Here is a 15,520-nt window from a genome sequence, read left to right on the forward strand (position 1 = left end):
GTGCCGGCGTTTGGCTAGCGGTTTCCATTGCGTGACCCTTTTGAGGAAACTACCAATCACGTTGCGGTGCTACCTGAGGAGAAAGTTGCTGCAGGAGAGGGAGCAACTAGAGGGTAGGGGGGAACAATGGTGAGGGGGGGAAGGCTGCTGCTTTTGGTAGTTGGGGTACCGTGGACGGGACTGTGATCGCAGATGAAGGCAGTGCGCCGGAGGGGGGACTGAATCAGAGGGTGGCCTGCCCGGGGGGGGGGGGGGACTGCAGGGCGGTTATGGCGGGGACAGCAGGGCGGGTGGGGGGCCAGCAGGGGTGGGGACGGAGTGGTGGGGAAGGTGGAGTAGGCAGCGGAATCCGTTGGTGGGGGGGTGGCGAACTGTTGGGGCAGAGGGGAAAGGCGGGGCGCTGGGCTATCGTGAGCTGTCAGGACGTGGGGGGCCCAGTTGACGTAGCAGCGCGAGGATCTGGCAGGTGCGATCAGATGTGACAGGGAGGGGGGGGGGGGGGGGCTTGCGACATGACGGCGGGCTTGAGCGTCTTTTACTTTGGCTACTACTAACTTACCCTTTTACAATTTCTTTTCAGATTTTATCAAGGGGAGTACAAAAATCAGAAGGGGTTATAGGTTAGGATACAAATTTGATTCAAGGATAAATCTGAACCCACGCATTGATCATTGATACATACAGTGAAAGATGATGCTTTTAATTGATCCATTTCATGTAATACAAATGCTTAAGTAAAGAAGATGGCTGAATGCATAACATCTCTCAAACAAATGATACAGGCTCAAGAAATTGATTAATAGAGAGATTAGGATTCAATAAACATACCTCTTCCACTCTTGGATTGAGTGGATGAAGCCTCCCTGATCAATAGAACCGAATCCTTCACCAAATCAGCCTATGGGAGTTACACATCTTCAATATGTCGTACTCTTCAAGGATTTGAGGCACATTCTTATGTTTGGGACTCCCTAAGCTTTGTCCAGCTTCCTCTTCAAGAAATTGAAAGCTTAGGTGAAGATTTTATGGCTGCCCATGATGAATCCTTCCACTTGGAGCTCCATGTCTTCACAATCTTGGGCAAACTTGATCAAGAATGGATGTAGGTGGATCCTGGGAATGAGCTTCAAAGGTTTTTTGAAGGAAATGCAAGATTGGGCTGAGTGGCTATGGCTGCCCTTACCGCCCACAACAGGGTTTCTTAAAGATTGATGGAAAATGCCAAGAGTGGAGGAGGAGGTCAATGCAACTCAAAAGAATGCCATTTGCCTAGGAGAGAAGGGATGGAAGCATGACCAAATGATGGAGAGCAGCAGGACTATCAGCACAAAATGTGGTGCATTTTGTGGGCTGTGTGCTAGGCTCCATGTGGCTCTTTTGCAGGCAACAAGGATGCTCAATGTGCTCCAAATCAAAGCAAGGAGTGCTCTTGGAAGGTCACTCAGTCATGGGAGGGAAGGTGCAAGAGAGAAATGGAGATCTCTTGGCTAAGAAGACATGGCAGCTTCAACAAGACGAGAGAGAGGACTTGAGCAAAAAGTAATTGCAATTTATTCCTTCTCTAAAACCTATGGAAGTCTCTTTCTCAAAAACCTCTAAAACTAAGCACAAATTTTGTCACAGCAAAAGGGGCTCTATGGATCTCTCTCATGTGTCCAAGGTGATTGCACAGTCCAGACAATCGCAACAACTATTCAACACTGTTTTGACGAGTGGTTTACCATGGGTGAGAGAGAAGCTCTTATGCCTGCTTTTGTCATATTTCTGGCTACATTCCAGGAAATGCTAACTCAGCTACAAGCCCTTACAAAGTTCCTTACAAGAAAAGTTTTGCCTCCCTACTCCCTTTAATAAAGAAGTTTTTGAATTTCTTGTTACATTTGACCTTTGGGCTGTATGAAAACAAGTATACATGTGTGCATGAGAACTCTGTTTGCAGTTCTTGTCACCAAATCGGATTATCTTACTTCTATAATTTGTACGTAGGTAGCTTGTTTTTTCATCATTAGAAAAAACCTATCAAGCTGTAGATGGCTTAGTCCTGACTCCCATATTGATCGCTTACAGGAAGAGTGAGCAAATTTGATGTGCCATTTCAAGAACTCAGTAATTATTCTAAATTGGGCAAGTCACTGAACTCGGTCTCTTCTTGTACTGATGGAACCTTCATTTCTGTTTTTTCCTGTCCACATGCCCCACTAAAATCCATATTTTCCTGCAACATTTCAAAAAACAAGTCAAATTTCAGAGTCCACCATCCACAAGTCAGTGCAAGAGAAAATTGCTATCTAAATTAATGTGACCTTCATTTTTGCTTGATCATTCCCACTAGCAACCCCTTGCAAGTCTATAATTTCCTGCAATATTTACAAATACAACAGAGGTTACTGTTCAAATGGTGTCAATACATGTGGTGCCATAGAAAAATTTCAGCGTGCATTGAAATGAGTATCCTGAAAGTCACCTTGTCATCCAACTTTCTTTCCCCTAAAATTGCAGTGTTTTCCCTTGCAGCATTGGCACAGGAATTCTGCATCCTCTCTGTGCTTAGCTGCCGGGCTTTAGATGCATAAAAAAGTTGAGTTGGAACATTAACCCGGGCATTTGAACTAGCTTTAGGCATTATGATGAGTAAATTTCCAGTGGTGGTTGACCGTTGGGCAACGCTTGCATCTGGGTTAACCTGCATTAATAAATTGCAGTGTAACAGCCAGTGTACTTCTAAAATGAAACATCTGCATGGCAGTCCAAAAAAGCTATGAAGCAAGCTAATTTCATACTTCTTCTGGTAAGCATAACTGTAAAAGTTTTCCCTTCACCAATACTCTCACCCATATGGGTTGTATATCTATGTCAATGAGTGAGGTATCCATGTAGCGCCCCACAGGAATATCGAGAAGCACCTTGGATTTGCAATCACTTTCCATAAACTTGAAATTCCACCTTTATTTATGGTGCATCAAGCTTCATTAGATTGCTCAAAGAAATCAAGATACAGACATAACTCAAGCTAAAGTAAACAACAATCTGACATGATAGAAATAAGAGCAGACATGAGTGTATAAACAACTTAACTGAACCAGTTGGGACCATCTGTTCAGAGAATAGACAAACATATGTCTTAGCTCGTGTGCATTATGGACTATCTCTTAGTTGGATATGTTATCTTGTGCTCATGATTATTCCATTGGAGCCATTAAAACATTCTGCAACTTCATGCTTGCTACAAGTTTGGTCTCCAAGAAAGTAGTTTTCACCTTTATTCATTTGAACTTAGATTTAAATAATGTTTGGGTCAAACAATAAATGTCATTTGTCTTTCTCAACAAGTTTCAACTTGGAGCTTCCAAGCAAACCGTACTTCCATTTAGTAATATGGTCATCTCCTGCTTACAAGCCCCATCAGCCAATCAGTCTCATGGAGAGCATTAGGATCTCCAACGTTTTACTCAGCTATTGATTCAATTCGGTGGTTGTTTCTTCAGAGAAAAGAATGATTCTAAAAAATCCCCTTGGACAAAGGATCCAAGGTGAAGTACAAAACAGCCATGTAAGAACTTCCAAAACAAAAAATATAGAACAAAAGCGAAGTCAACATGAGATCTGTAGTGTAAAACCATGTGTGGCTGACAATGAAAGAAAGTAATACAATTCTAGCTCTTGAGAAAAGCTTCTCTCCTCATAGTTTCGGAATCACCCTATATCCTCTCCCTTCTCTAGTATGTATAATCTGTAAAACAATAGCTCGTCCAGCTCAGCACCATCACGACGTTTGGCGCTACCCCCCCGCTCCGTCTGATCGCGCCCGCCCCCCCAGTCTGGATCACGCCCTTCGCCTCCGCCTGATCATGCCGGCCCCCCAGTGGGGATCACACCCCTTGCTCCGCCTGTTCGTGGACGTGGCCCCCCCCCCCCCCCCCCCCCCGATTGTGGGCCTCTTTTCTTCCCCCCCATTTCCGGCCCACCTGACCGTTTTTGCCCCTCGCTTGGACCTTTGTCCCCCGCCTCTAGCCGCCCACACGACTATCCATTTCGCCCCGCTTGGCGCTTTCCCCTACCTGTCCACCCAGGTGTGACTGCCCCCCCCCACGCTCCAGTTGCTCCTTCTATTTGCAGCAGCTTCCCCCCCTGAGGTGGCACCGCGACGTGATTGGTAGTTCTCTTAGAAGGGATGCGCAATGGAAACCTCTAATCAGACGCCGGCAGACTCTGCGAGTGCCCCCCAGTCAAACACCTTCCACCTAGTCCTCTCTGAGGACTAGCTCTTAGCCGTCCAAGCTAAGGAGCTGGAGCTAATGGAAACAACGATTTATGATCAGGTAGTAGAACATTCCCCAGCCAGGGCCCAGCTTCCGGACTGGCTTCACTCCACGCTGTGCATCGGCATAGTGCAGATCGTGGAGGCGGTCCTATTGGGCCAAGGGATCTTCATGGTACGGCTCAGCTCGGCGGACGCAACTTGCGAGTTACTCGCCAATGCACCATATGCATCCACGAAGGGGTCATATACATGGTCCCTCGGTACAGTGGCTTTACTGTGGAGGTGTTTGCACTCCACAATAGGTTTCTTCAGCACCAGGTCACCCTTCTTTTCCCCGGCCTAGCAATTGAGTATCGCCAGTTGGTGGAAGACTTTGGATGGCCCTTCGGCACTGTCCTTCTCGCGCCTTTCACCGATGCAGTGACAACAACAGGAGTCCCAAAGGTATGGGTAGCAGTGAAAGAGGTTAAGAATATCCCACAATTCCTAGAGATTGAGGTAGGCGGGCATTTCTTTAGGAAGTAGGTCATTGTAACTAGGCAACCAGGGCAGTGCTTGCCCTACCACGATTTTGGGCATCAGGCAGCAGTTTCTATGTGTTTCGGAGCCAAGGCGGCTCTGCCGACAGGCCCGTAGGTGGACATGGACGGCTTTACTTGTGTCCAGAGATGACTGAGAGGGAGACGGTTGGGGGGGGGGGGGAAGGGGCGCAGCCAGCTCATCAGACCTAGCCTCGTCAGCAGGGTGCACGCGGGCAAGCGACGCCCCCTTGGCAGAGCACTCCACCACCCCCCTTGTCCATCCCACCCGGCAAGACCGCAGCCCCCCACATCCTCCACCCGCGCCACAGACCGCCTCACCTGAGTTCCACAACAGTTTGCACTGTTTGCACAACAGCGGCCTAGTTGCTTGATTAGCTCTCCCACAGTGGAGAGCTCCGAGGGACGTGATCGAGTGGCCCCCGACATAGGCGGCTCGTTTCTACCAGTGTACAGAGTCGCGGTTCTCAGCATGGTTGATAGATGCACTGATAGTACCACCTGGAGCATCTATCACCCCTATGGTCCGGCCGAGGGCCACCATGGGGGACTGGAGTTCACCATCTAGACCGGTGGCAAAGCGCACTTGCATGCCTCACAGTCTCTCCTCCTCATTAGCAGCATCCACACCGAACATATGCCTGTTCGGTCACTCACACGTTTCCCCATGCGCTTACACCTTGCATCCTGGAGTGTGAATAGTCTTCACTATAGTGGGGCACGTGGTTCCAGGAAGTTGATTGTTCGGCAGGAGCTGCAGCCTGCCCTTGCCAGACGGATCGACATCTTGCTTCTGCAGGAGCACAAGCTCACCCCCACCCAGGTCCAGCGGGTTGGAAAGGTGCTTCCAGGCAGCTCGCACACCTACTGGGAGCACGCCATAGGTGCCCACGGTAGGAGTGGAGGCGTATGCATCTCTATTGGCCCAAGTCTCACCGCGTGTGTACGAGACCACGGGACGATAGTGGCAGGAAGGGTTCTATGGATTAGATTGGATATTGGGCATTCATGCATTGGAGTCCTCAATGTCTATGCCCCTACGGAGGTTAGGGCACATAGCAGGTTCTGGGTGGAGATCGTAGATGGACTCCTAGAGGTGGACTCCTCGATCGTTGGAGGAGATTTCAACAACCTGGAGGCTTTGGAGGACCAGCAGGGTAGATGCAGAAACTATGAGGGCATGGCTGGGAAAAAGCAAGAGGCATGGGAGGTCTTTTTGCTTGCAGTCGGAGCACGTGATGCTTGGAGAGACCCTGCCTTCCACAGGAGGGAGAGGTCGTTGGATTTCTCTTGGGGATACAGGCGGCTAGGTGGAGTCCTGCTGAAGCGGCTGGATAGGTTTTATGTGGGAGAGTGGGGAGGCTCTCGTGGAGGCCAGATTGAGCAGTTGGCACACACCACATTGTCCGATCATTGCCCGGTTCTCCTAACGCTTGACCCCCCAGCATCCACCCTAGACACACGATCCTGTCGAATCCCTGACTCGATCTATAGGAGGGAGGAGGTGGCGAGACAAATAGAGCAGATTTGGACCAGAGAGTGGGACTAAAGGGACCGGATAGCAGAGGAGGTTGCAGAGGTTCTAGTAGAGTCGAGCAGAATCTGCCAAGAGGCAGCCATACAGATCACGCAACAGTGCTGGGAGGAAGAGAGAGCACTTCGGCGGGACCCTGCAGCCACGCAGAGATTACTGCAGGAGGCACTAGGGGATCCCACCCTCCATGGGCAGGAGGTGTGCACGTGAGTAGGCATTGCTTGCCTAGAAGACAGGCGCTCAGAGTTCTCATTCCGAACCTTAGCAGCTGTCTGGGCGCGGAAGGGGGACACGATGTGTAGGGAGTTCTTCCAAGTGCACCAGCCCCGCACCGCAGGAGAGCAGATACGCAACCTTCGGGATCAATATGGAAGGACCTAGAGGAGGCTTTCCATCACAAGAAGGGCAGAAATGCCCGGGGGAGGATAGTCTCTCTAAGGCCTTCTTCACTACATATTGGGAAGTGGTGAAGGACCCCCTACTGAGGGCCTTCCAGGAGATTTTCACTTCACGACAGATGCCAGGGAGTCTCTCGGTAGGCCTCATCAGTCTTCTCCCCAAAGGGGAAGACCAACTGGAGCTTTCCCAGTGGAGACCGATCACCTTGTTGTCAGTGGCCTATAAGGCACTAGCAAAGGTGATTGGTAGGCGACTACACCTCGTGCTTCCAGACATCATCCACGACACACAGACAAGCTTTGTCCAGGATAGGAGCATCCTAGACAATGTATTTACCTTCTTTGAGGCGACTGAGCGGGCTCAGCACAGTGGGCAGAGACTGGCCGTACTACTCTTGGATTTCGAGAAAGCTTATGACAGGGTGGATTGGGATTTCCTAACCATGATGAGGTTGGGAATCCCCCAGGCTTGGATTCGTGGGGCCTCCGCCCTGTATAGATCGGCCACCAGCAGGGTTCTCATAGGCGGAAGGCGAGGGGAGAAGTTTCGGCTAGAGAGATCGATTCGACAGGGCTGCCCCCTGGCCCCATACATGTTTCTACTGTTCGCAGAGGCGATGTCTCGCTTCCTCAGGTCACGTGTGAGTAGATTACACAGCCTCTGACTTCCAGTGAGAGAGGAGACCGAGTTGCTAGACTCAAAGTACGTAGATGATACAACCGTCTATATAGAGGACGATGACTTGATGCTGGAGAGAGTGACGTTGGCTCTTGATGTGTTTTGCTCTGCAGTGGGAGCGAAAATCAACTGGCGAAAGTCGGTTGGTTTTCTCACAGACCTGGACTCTAGCGTGGAGTGGGGTGTCCACCTGGGATTTGGATGGGTGAGCAGAGGGCAAACCCTCCGGTACCTAGGGTTCTAGGTGGGACTCGACATCACTCCTGCCCAACAGTTTCTTCTTGTCCTTGATTCTATTTGGAGGAAACTGACCTACTGGAGCACGGTTGGCCTCTCACTAGCCGGACGAGCCCTCGTGGTTAACCAAGTCCTCCTAGTGACCGCCTGGTATATTGCCTTGTGTTGGTGCTTTTCCTCATCGTCCATAGTGCAGCTTCGCCACCTAGTGCGGAATTTCCTTTGGTAAAGGTCTGATGGTTCCAGGAATTCTAGGGCCGAGATGGCATGGGCGACCATCATATGACATAGGTCAGAGGGAGGGCCTGGGATCATAGACCTAGAGTATCCGAGTATGGCCCTCTTGGCCAAGCTAGTTGTCTGTGGTCTCACACCAGGCGGGCAAACTGTGAAGGTTTTACTGCAGGAGGGCCTTCACGACTGTAGACCGAGGCTTGGCGGTGAGTGGAGGCCACCCCTGAGATGGATCTTTACCTTTGCCTAGACCACCCCTCCCAGATCCCCTTCCTTCGCAACTTACTTCACGTGTGGCAGGGCCTCCGAAAGGCCCTAATCCAGAGTCCCCCAGGTTGCCAGGAGGAAATAGACCGTCAGCTGATGATCTGGAACCCCGAGGTCAAAGATCGGGAAGGGGCACAGATAGGTGAATGCCCCCACATCCAAAGGGCTGGGTGGGAGGCCGGCCCAACTCGTACCATCAAGACATGGTGGGAGGTGTACAGGATGGTAGACAAGGAGGTGTTGCAACGAGTATCAGGCTGCCAAAGAGGAGTGGAGTTGAGGAGAAGGGAGATAGACGTAGGAATACCTTTGGAGTGGCTTGCTTCCCCGATACGAGAGCCGATAGAGCCCGGGGAGATATGGGCAGCTAGGTTTTCACTAGCAGGCATCCCCCTTCAGGTGGCAGGTAGAGTGGGTGGTGCCCCACAGGGGACTTTCTTCGTCGTTTAGGAGGGGGGACGTCTGGCCCTTGAAAGAGTGCAGCAAGATGAGGGGATTGCCACTCTTTCATGGAGGAGGATTTGGGTGGTGGGCCTTCAAGGGAAGACATGGCGACTGGACCCCTATGTTTTTTGGAAGGAGCTTAGGGAGTGGCGCATTTGGATCTGGGAGGGCAGACCACTTGATGAGCTGGAGTGGGATCCAGGAGAGTGGCTATGGCCGGCCTCTCTGGTCGCCAAGAAGCCACCTAGGTTTCTAGAGTACACTGCCAGGATTGGTAGACATGTACTGAAGCAGGAGGATATGGACTAGGTGCCGTCACGTAGTAAGCACTGGGCAGAGCACAGCATCACGGAGCCCTTTCGATGGACCTTCTGGTGCCGCCTATGGGATAGCTGGAGGCCGAGGAGGGTGTCGTACTTCTTATGGCTGGTGGCACATGGAGGCTTGGCGGTGGGAAGTTGGCTTGCCCAGATGCAAGAGGGAGGTTGTAAGTGCTGCACACAGAGTAGCCTCTGGAAACCCCAAAGCACTACCTTTGATCAGTGAGGAGGTGCAGCTCGTGTGGAGAGAAGCATGCCACATCCTTCGTCGTATAGCACCCAGCCTTGGATGTATCTCATGGGGAGCTTTCTGTTGGCAGGCAGTCAGCCAGGGCCGTCACCTTTTGTATGAGGCGAGGATGCAAGATACGATATTCATTATCGAGGCAGGGTTGTGCGTAGTGGTCAGTTTGGAGGCTCTACCCATCTGCTAGGTACTGGAGCCCACAACAGACCGCTCGGAGGTATGGAAGATCATAGGAAGTCTCATTGGATGGCATATCTAGAAGCGCAATGTCAGGAGGCTGTCGGTGGAGAGAGACCTCGGTGTCTATGAAAAACCTAGCATGGCATCTTGCTCAAGGGCTGTCCCAAGACAAGATAGACACGACTCCCCTATACATCATCATATCCTCATTTTGGGCATCTATCCATGATCCACACAACCATCCCCTATGTCACAATCATACACTCTATTGTACCATGAAACACCATCCTAAGGGCCCTTCTCCATATCTCCTACGTCCTAGGATAATTCCAAATACAAATTCCCTACATCTCTCATCAAGATCTCCACATCTAGCATAAGGGATAGGGTCTTTGCCATAACTAGGCCAAGTATCAATTGCTAGACTCTTGTGTGCTAATTACTACAACAAGAGTGAAACCTTTCAGGGTCTAAAACTATCATTCAGTCTCCTGTAGAATTCCACAAGAAAAGGCAGTAAGATACATTGGGTAGTCCAATGTTGAGTTGCCACTAGCATCAATGTGATCTTGCTCATTTGGATTCTCTCCTTGCCACTCTAATGGCTTATTTAAAGACACGGACATTCCTAGATGTCTATGAAATGGATCTCTCACAAAACAACTCCCTAGAGACTTGGTGTAGTCTCTAAAGAGGCCTTTGTGAAGAAATGCTCTAAATGCAAAAAACACAACCAATCGTATGACAAAGCACAAACTGATAAACACAGAATACAGTTAGGGTTAGGGTTGCAATAACTTAGAGATAGTGAACACAATGAATAATAAAGTGAATAAATATTGAATATACAATGCTCATGTAGCAAATACACTATGCAGTGAATACTGAACCTCGAACTCTCCTATCTTTGGGATCAAGACAAAGGGTTTTTTTTTTTTTTCAAGTAAAATGTGGCTGATTATATTACTAAAAAAAACTCATTACAACGGGGTGCTCATGCTCAACAAACTAGCTGGAGCTGATGCAAAGTCACAACTACATGTATACAAGCCTCTCACGGCAGTGTCGGGGGGATGGGGGCAAGAAGCCATTGGGGGGGGGGGGGGGGTATCGCCAACTGGGGCTGCTTACCTGCATCACAAAGAACAGGTCCTGGCCGCCCCAAGTACACGTGAAATGACAACGGAGCTCTTGACCAGCCCTGGACTTGCCCTGCACCTGGTCCCATCGGCCGCGGAGGGAGTGGATGATGGAGGTCCATAGCTCTGCTAAGGTCGCCTATACTGAAAGTCTCTCTCCGCCGAAAGCCTCTTGACACCATGCCTTCCAGATATGCCATCCAATAAGACTCCCTATGATCTCCCATACCTCCAAGCGGTCTGTTGTGGGCTCCAGTACTTGGCAGATGGGTAGAGCCTCTAAAACGACCATTATGCAACACGATCCTCCCTCGATAAAACACAATATTAGTGAATTTGGGAATCTCTCAATTCCCATTTTTTGAATACTAAAAAGGTGACGTACGGATAACATGCTTATAAGTTTCTCAAACCCATATGATATGACCTATCATTGGAAAGTGCTTGAAAAATGGAATCTATTGAGCTATAAAGTGCTCAATTTGAAGTTATAGTGTTCAAGTTATGACAAATCCAAAGATTTGACTACGTGTCCCAAACTTATGTGAAATTTCCATATTTCCCAATATGGTGTTATAATGAATATTGTGTCTTGCATCCTGGCCTCATACAGAAGGTGACGGCCCTGGCTGACTGCTTGCCAACAGAAAGCTTCCCATGAGATATATCCAAGGCTGGGTGCTATACGGCGAAGGATGCAGCATACTCCTCTCCACACGCGCTGCGCCTCCTCACATGACCAAAGGCAGTGCTTTCGGGTTTCCCGAGGCTGCTGTGTGCAGCGCTTACAACCTCCCTCCTTCTACATCTGGGCAAGCCAACATCCCACCGCCAAGCATCCATGTGCCACCAGCCATAAGAAATACGACACCCTCCTTGACCTCCAACTATCCCATAGGTGGCGCCAGAAGGTTTGTTGGAAAGGCTCCGTGATGTTGTGCTCTGCCTAGTGCCTGCTATGTGACAGCGCCCAATCCATATCCTCCTGCATCAGTACGTGTCTGCTAATCCTGGCAGTGTACTCTAGAAACCTAGATGGCTTCTTGGCTACCGCAGTGGCCGGCCATAGCCACTCTCTTCGATCCCACTCCAGCTCATCAAGTGGTCTGCCCTCCCTAATCCAAAGGAGCCACTCCCTGAGCTCCTTCCATAAAACATAGGGGTCCAGTTGCCATGTCTTCCCTTGAAGACCCACCACCTGAATCCTCCTCCACAAAAGGGCGGCTATCCCCTCATCCTACTACCCTCTGTCAAGGGCCAGACGGCCCCACTCCTGAATGGCGAAGAAAGTCCCTTGCGGGGTGCTGCCCACTCTACTTGCCACCCGTAGGGGGATGCCTGCTGGTGAAAACCTAGTTGCCCATACCTCCCCGGGCTCTATCGGCTCTCCTATCAGGGGAGCAAGCCACTCCAGAGGTATTGTTGCATCTATCTCCCTTCTCCTCAACTCCACTCCTCTCTAGCAGCTTGATACTCGCTACAGCACCTCCTCGTCTGCCATTCTGTACACCTCTCACCATGTCCTGATGGTACGAGCCGGGCCGGTCTCCAAACCAGCCCACTGGATGTGGGGGCGCTCGCCGATCTGTGCCCCTACCCGATCTTTGACTTGGGGGTTCCAGATCACCGGCTGACGGTCTATCTCCTCCTGGCAGCCTTGGGGGCTCTGGATTAGGGCCTTACGAAGGCCTTGCCACATGCGGAGTAAGCTACGTAGGAAAGGTGATCGAGGGGGGGGTAAATTTGGGTTGACGTGAAGATCCATCTCAGGGACGGCCTCCACTCACTGCCAAGTCTCAGTGTACAGTCCTGGAGGCCGTAATGCAATAAGACCTTCCAGGTCTGCCCGCCTCATGTGAGGCCGCGCACAACTAGCTTGCCCAATAGGGCCATACTCTGATACTTTGGGTCTATGATCCCAAGCCCTCCCTCTGACCGATGCCGTATGATAGTCGCCCACGCCACCTTGGCCCTGGAATCCCTGGAACCATCTGACCCTGACCAAAGGAAACTCCACACTAGGCAGCGAAGTTGCACTATGCATGATGAGGAGAAGCAGCAACACGAGGTGATGTACCACGCTCTTGCTAGGAGGACCTCGTTAACGACCAAGGCTCGGCCGGCTAGTGAGAGGCGAGCCGTGCTCTAGTAGGTTAGTTTCGTCCGAATAGAATCAAGGACAGGAAGAAACTACTAGGCAAGAGTGATGTCGAGTCCCACCTGGAACCCTAGGTACCGGACGGTTTGCCCTCTACTCACCCATCTAAATCCCACGTGGATGCCCCACTCCGTGCTAGAGTCTGGGTCTATGAGAAAACCAACTTTCGCCAGTTGATTTTTGCTCCCACTGCAGAGCACGTCAAGAGCCAGCCTCACTCTCTCTAGCATCAACTCATCATCCTCTATGTAGAGTTCTATATCATCTGCATACTTTGAGTCTAACAACTCAGTTTTCTCTCTCATTGGAAGTCTGAGGCCGCGTAATCTGCTCACACGTGACCTGAGGAAGTGAGACATCGCCTCTGCAAAGAGTAGAAACAAGTATGGGGCCAGGAGGCAGCACTGTGGAACCAATCTCTCCCACCGAAACTCCTCCCCTTGCCTTCCACCTATGAGATCCTTGCTGGTGGCCAATCTGTAAAGGGTGGAGACCCCGCGATCCAAACCTGGGGAATCCCAACCTTACCATGGTCCCCTCTAGAAAATCGTAGTCCACCTTGTCATAAGCTTTCTCGAAATCCAGAAGTAGTACGGCCAGTCTCTGCCCACTGTGCTGAGCCCATTCTGTCGTCTCAAAGAAGGTAAATACATTGTCTAGGATGCTCCTATCCTGGACAAAGCTTGTCTCTGTGTCATGGATGATGTCTCGAAGCACAGGGCGTAGTCGCCTACCAATAATCTTTGCCAGTGCCTTATAGGCCACTTACAATAAGGTGATTGGTCTCCACTGGGAAAGCTCCAGCCGGTCTCCCCCTTTGGGGAGAAGACTGATGAGACCTGCCGAGAGATTCCCTGGCATCTGTCTTGAAGTGAAAATCTCCTGGAAGGCCCTCAGTAGGGGGGTCCACCACTTCCCAGTAGGTAGTGAAGAAGGCCTCAGAGAGGCCATCCTTCCTCGGGCATTTTCTGCCCTTCTTGTGTATGGAAAGCCTCCTTTAGTTCCTTCTCTATGAAGGGGGCTAGGAGGGAGCATCCCATCTCCTCTGTGAGGAGGGATGGGATGTGATCCCAGACCTGTTTTCTACATCTCCGTCCTCTAGTAGCTGAAGTTGTCTCATGTCGGAAAAGCCAAAACTGTGGGATATTCTTGACCTCTTTCACTGCCACCCGTATCTTTGGGACTCTTGCTGCTGTCACTACATCTGCGAAAGACGCAGGGAGGACAGTGCCAAAGAGCCGTCCAAAGTCTTCCACCAACTAGCGATACTCTATCACCAGACCGGGGAAAAGAAGAGAGACCGGGTGCCGAAGGAACCTGTTGTGGAGTGCAAATGCCTCCACAGTAAAGCCATTGTACCAAGGGACCATGTATATGACCCCCTTTGTGGATGCATATGGTGAACTGACAAGTAACTCGCGAGCTGTGTCTGTCGAACTGAGCCTAGCCATGAAGATCCCTTGGCCCATTAGGACCGCCTCCACGTTTGCGTTGTGCAGAGAGTTGCTTCTCAGAGAGGACGCCAAGCAAGGTGTTTGACTGGGGGGCACTCACTAAGTGCATCGGCGTCTGACCAGAGGTTTCCATTGCACGACCCTTTTGAGAAAATTACCAATCATATCGCGGTGCTACCTGAGGGGAAAAGTTGCTGCAAGAGAGGGAGCAACTGGAGGGGACCAGCAAGCCGGGGGGCGAGAGAGGGAGTATGTGGAGACAAGCAGCCAAATCCATTGGGGGCGGGGGAGCTAGCCACCTATATGATTGGGTACTCCCTCTACTTGGAGTCGGGATGGACATCACGTTGGACTACAATTTAGATATTGTATCTACAAATACCTTCTTTCAATAAATTAGTTTCATAGTGTTTATACGCTCCTGGCCGTGAGGTCGTGGGGTTGTTTGGGTGAGTATAGGAGGTTCGGCTAGAGCCCCAAAGCTAACGTCATGCCCATTTTTGATCCCAATATTATAAGAGGTTAAAACTTCATCACCTAAGATAGGATCATAAGGAATGAGTGGCAACGAGAGAGCCACAAACTGGAAGAACTTAGCCTTAGTAGTCACGTTAGATTTCGTTAAACAGAGAATAATCTCACTTGACCAAACTCTACACCTTCGAAATATGTGAGAATCTCCTGTCCAATGTCTATATCTTCATGCTCTATAATATCAAGAACCCTAATGTTCTCTTGGTTGGTCTCCATTTGTAGTGAAAAAAGGATGACCAAGAAAACTTTAAGAGACATTACAATAAGAACAAAAAATCATTTAAACAATTATATGGCAATAGTTTGTCATCATTTTCATGCATTATTAAACGAAAACATCAACATCACCACTTGTGCACCTCACTTTCTTAAATGAAAAGATGTAGAAGAAGAGTCATGAACATACTTCAAAGGGAGCTTTTAGAAAATGGGATTGTACTATAAAGCATCTTTAAAGATTATACTTTTAATGATCTAGGAAAAAAGACATGGATGTACACTAAAGGGAGCCCTTAGAAAACTGGATTGTACTATGAAGAGTCTTTAGATCTATGTAAGTATAAGATCTTTTAATTTCTCAATATTTACATCTTCTCTCTCATGCTATGCTTTGACTAAAAGATCATGGCACACACAAAAAAAGATCATAGCCATAATAACCCAACAAGGAGGGTGACAACATGATTTAAATATGTATTTTTCGGAATCACTTGCTATGGAATCACCCACTTGCATATTAAATTAACAAGACACCCAAAAAGGACAGGCGTCCCCATCGACTTTTTGCACAAGGGATCCACCTTGTGTATGAGCCCTGGCAATAATATAATTTTATGAAATCCACCGCAAAACCTCACGGAATCCACCGTGGAATATGCCTCCTGGCATCATACCC

At 49.7% G+C, this 15,520-nt stretch overlaps 1 protein-coding gene across 3 annotated transcripts in view; it reads right to left on the minus strand.

Moving 5' to 3' along the window:
* Positions 1–1,376: 1,376 nt before the first annotated feature.
* LOC148027593 (uncharacterized) overlaps positions 1,377–15,520 on the minus strand; it is a 177,837-nt gene continuing 163,693 nt past the window's right edge. For all 3 annotated transcript variants that reach the window (XM_087688924.1, XM_087688925.1, XM_087688926.1), the window contains 4 exons: positions 2,781–2,943; positions 2,465–2,683; positions 2,304–2,357; positions 1,377–2,215 (listed from right to left, as the gene is read on the minus strand). In XM_087688924.1, coding sequence (XP_087545050.1) covers positions 2,111–2,215; positions 2,304–2,357; positions 2,465–2,683; positions 2,781–2,943 — 541 coding nt within the window. In that variant the 3' untranslated portion in view covers positions 1,377–2,110. The remainder of the gene's footprint in view (positions 2,216–2,303; positions 2,358–2,464; positions 2,684–2,780; positions 2,944–15,520) is intronic.

The sequence above is a fragment of the Lygodium microphyllum genome, chromosome 12 (assembly GCF_053477565.2).
Source record: "Lygodium microphyllum isolate KBCC chromosome 12, Lygodium_microphyllum_v1.1.10, whole genome shotgun sequence".
Lineage (NCBI taxonomy): Eukaryota > Viridiplantae > Streptophyta > Polypodiopsida > Schizaeales > Lygodiaceae > Lygodium > Lygodium microphyllum.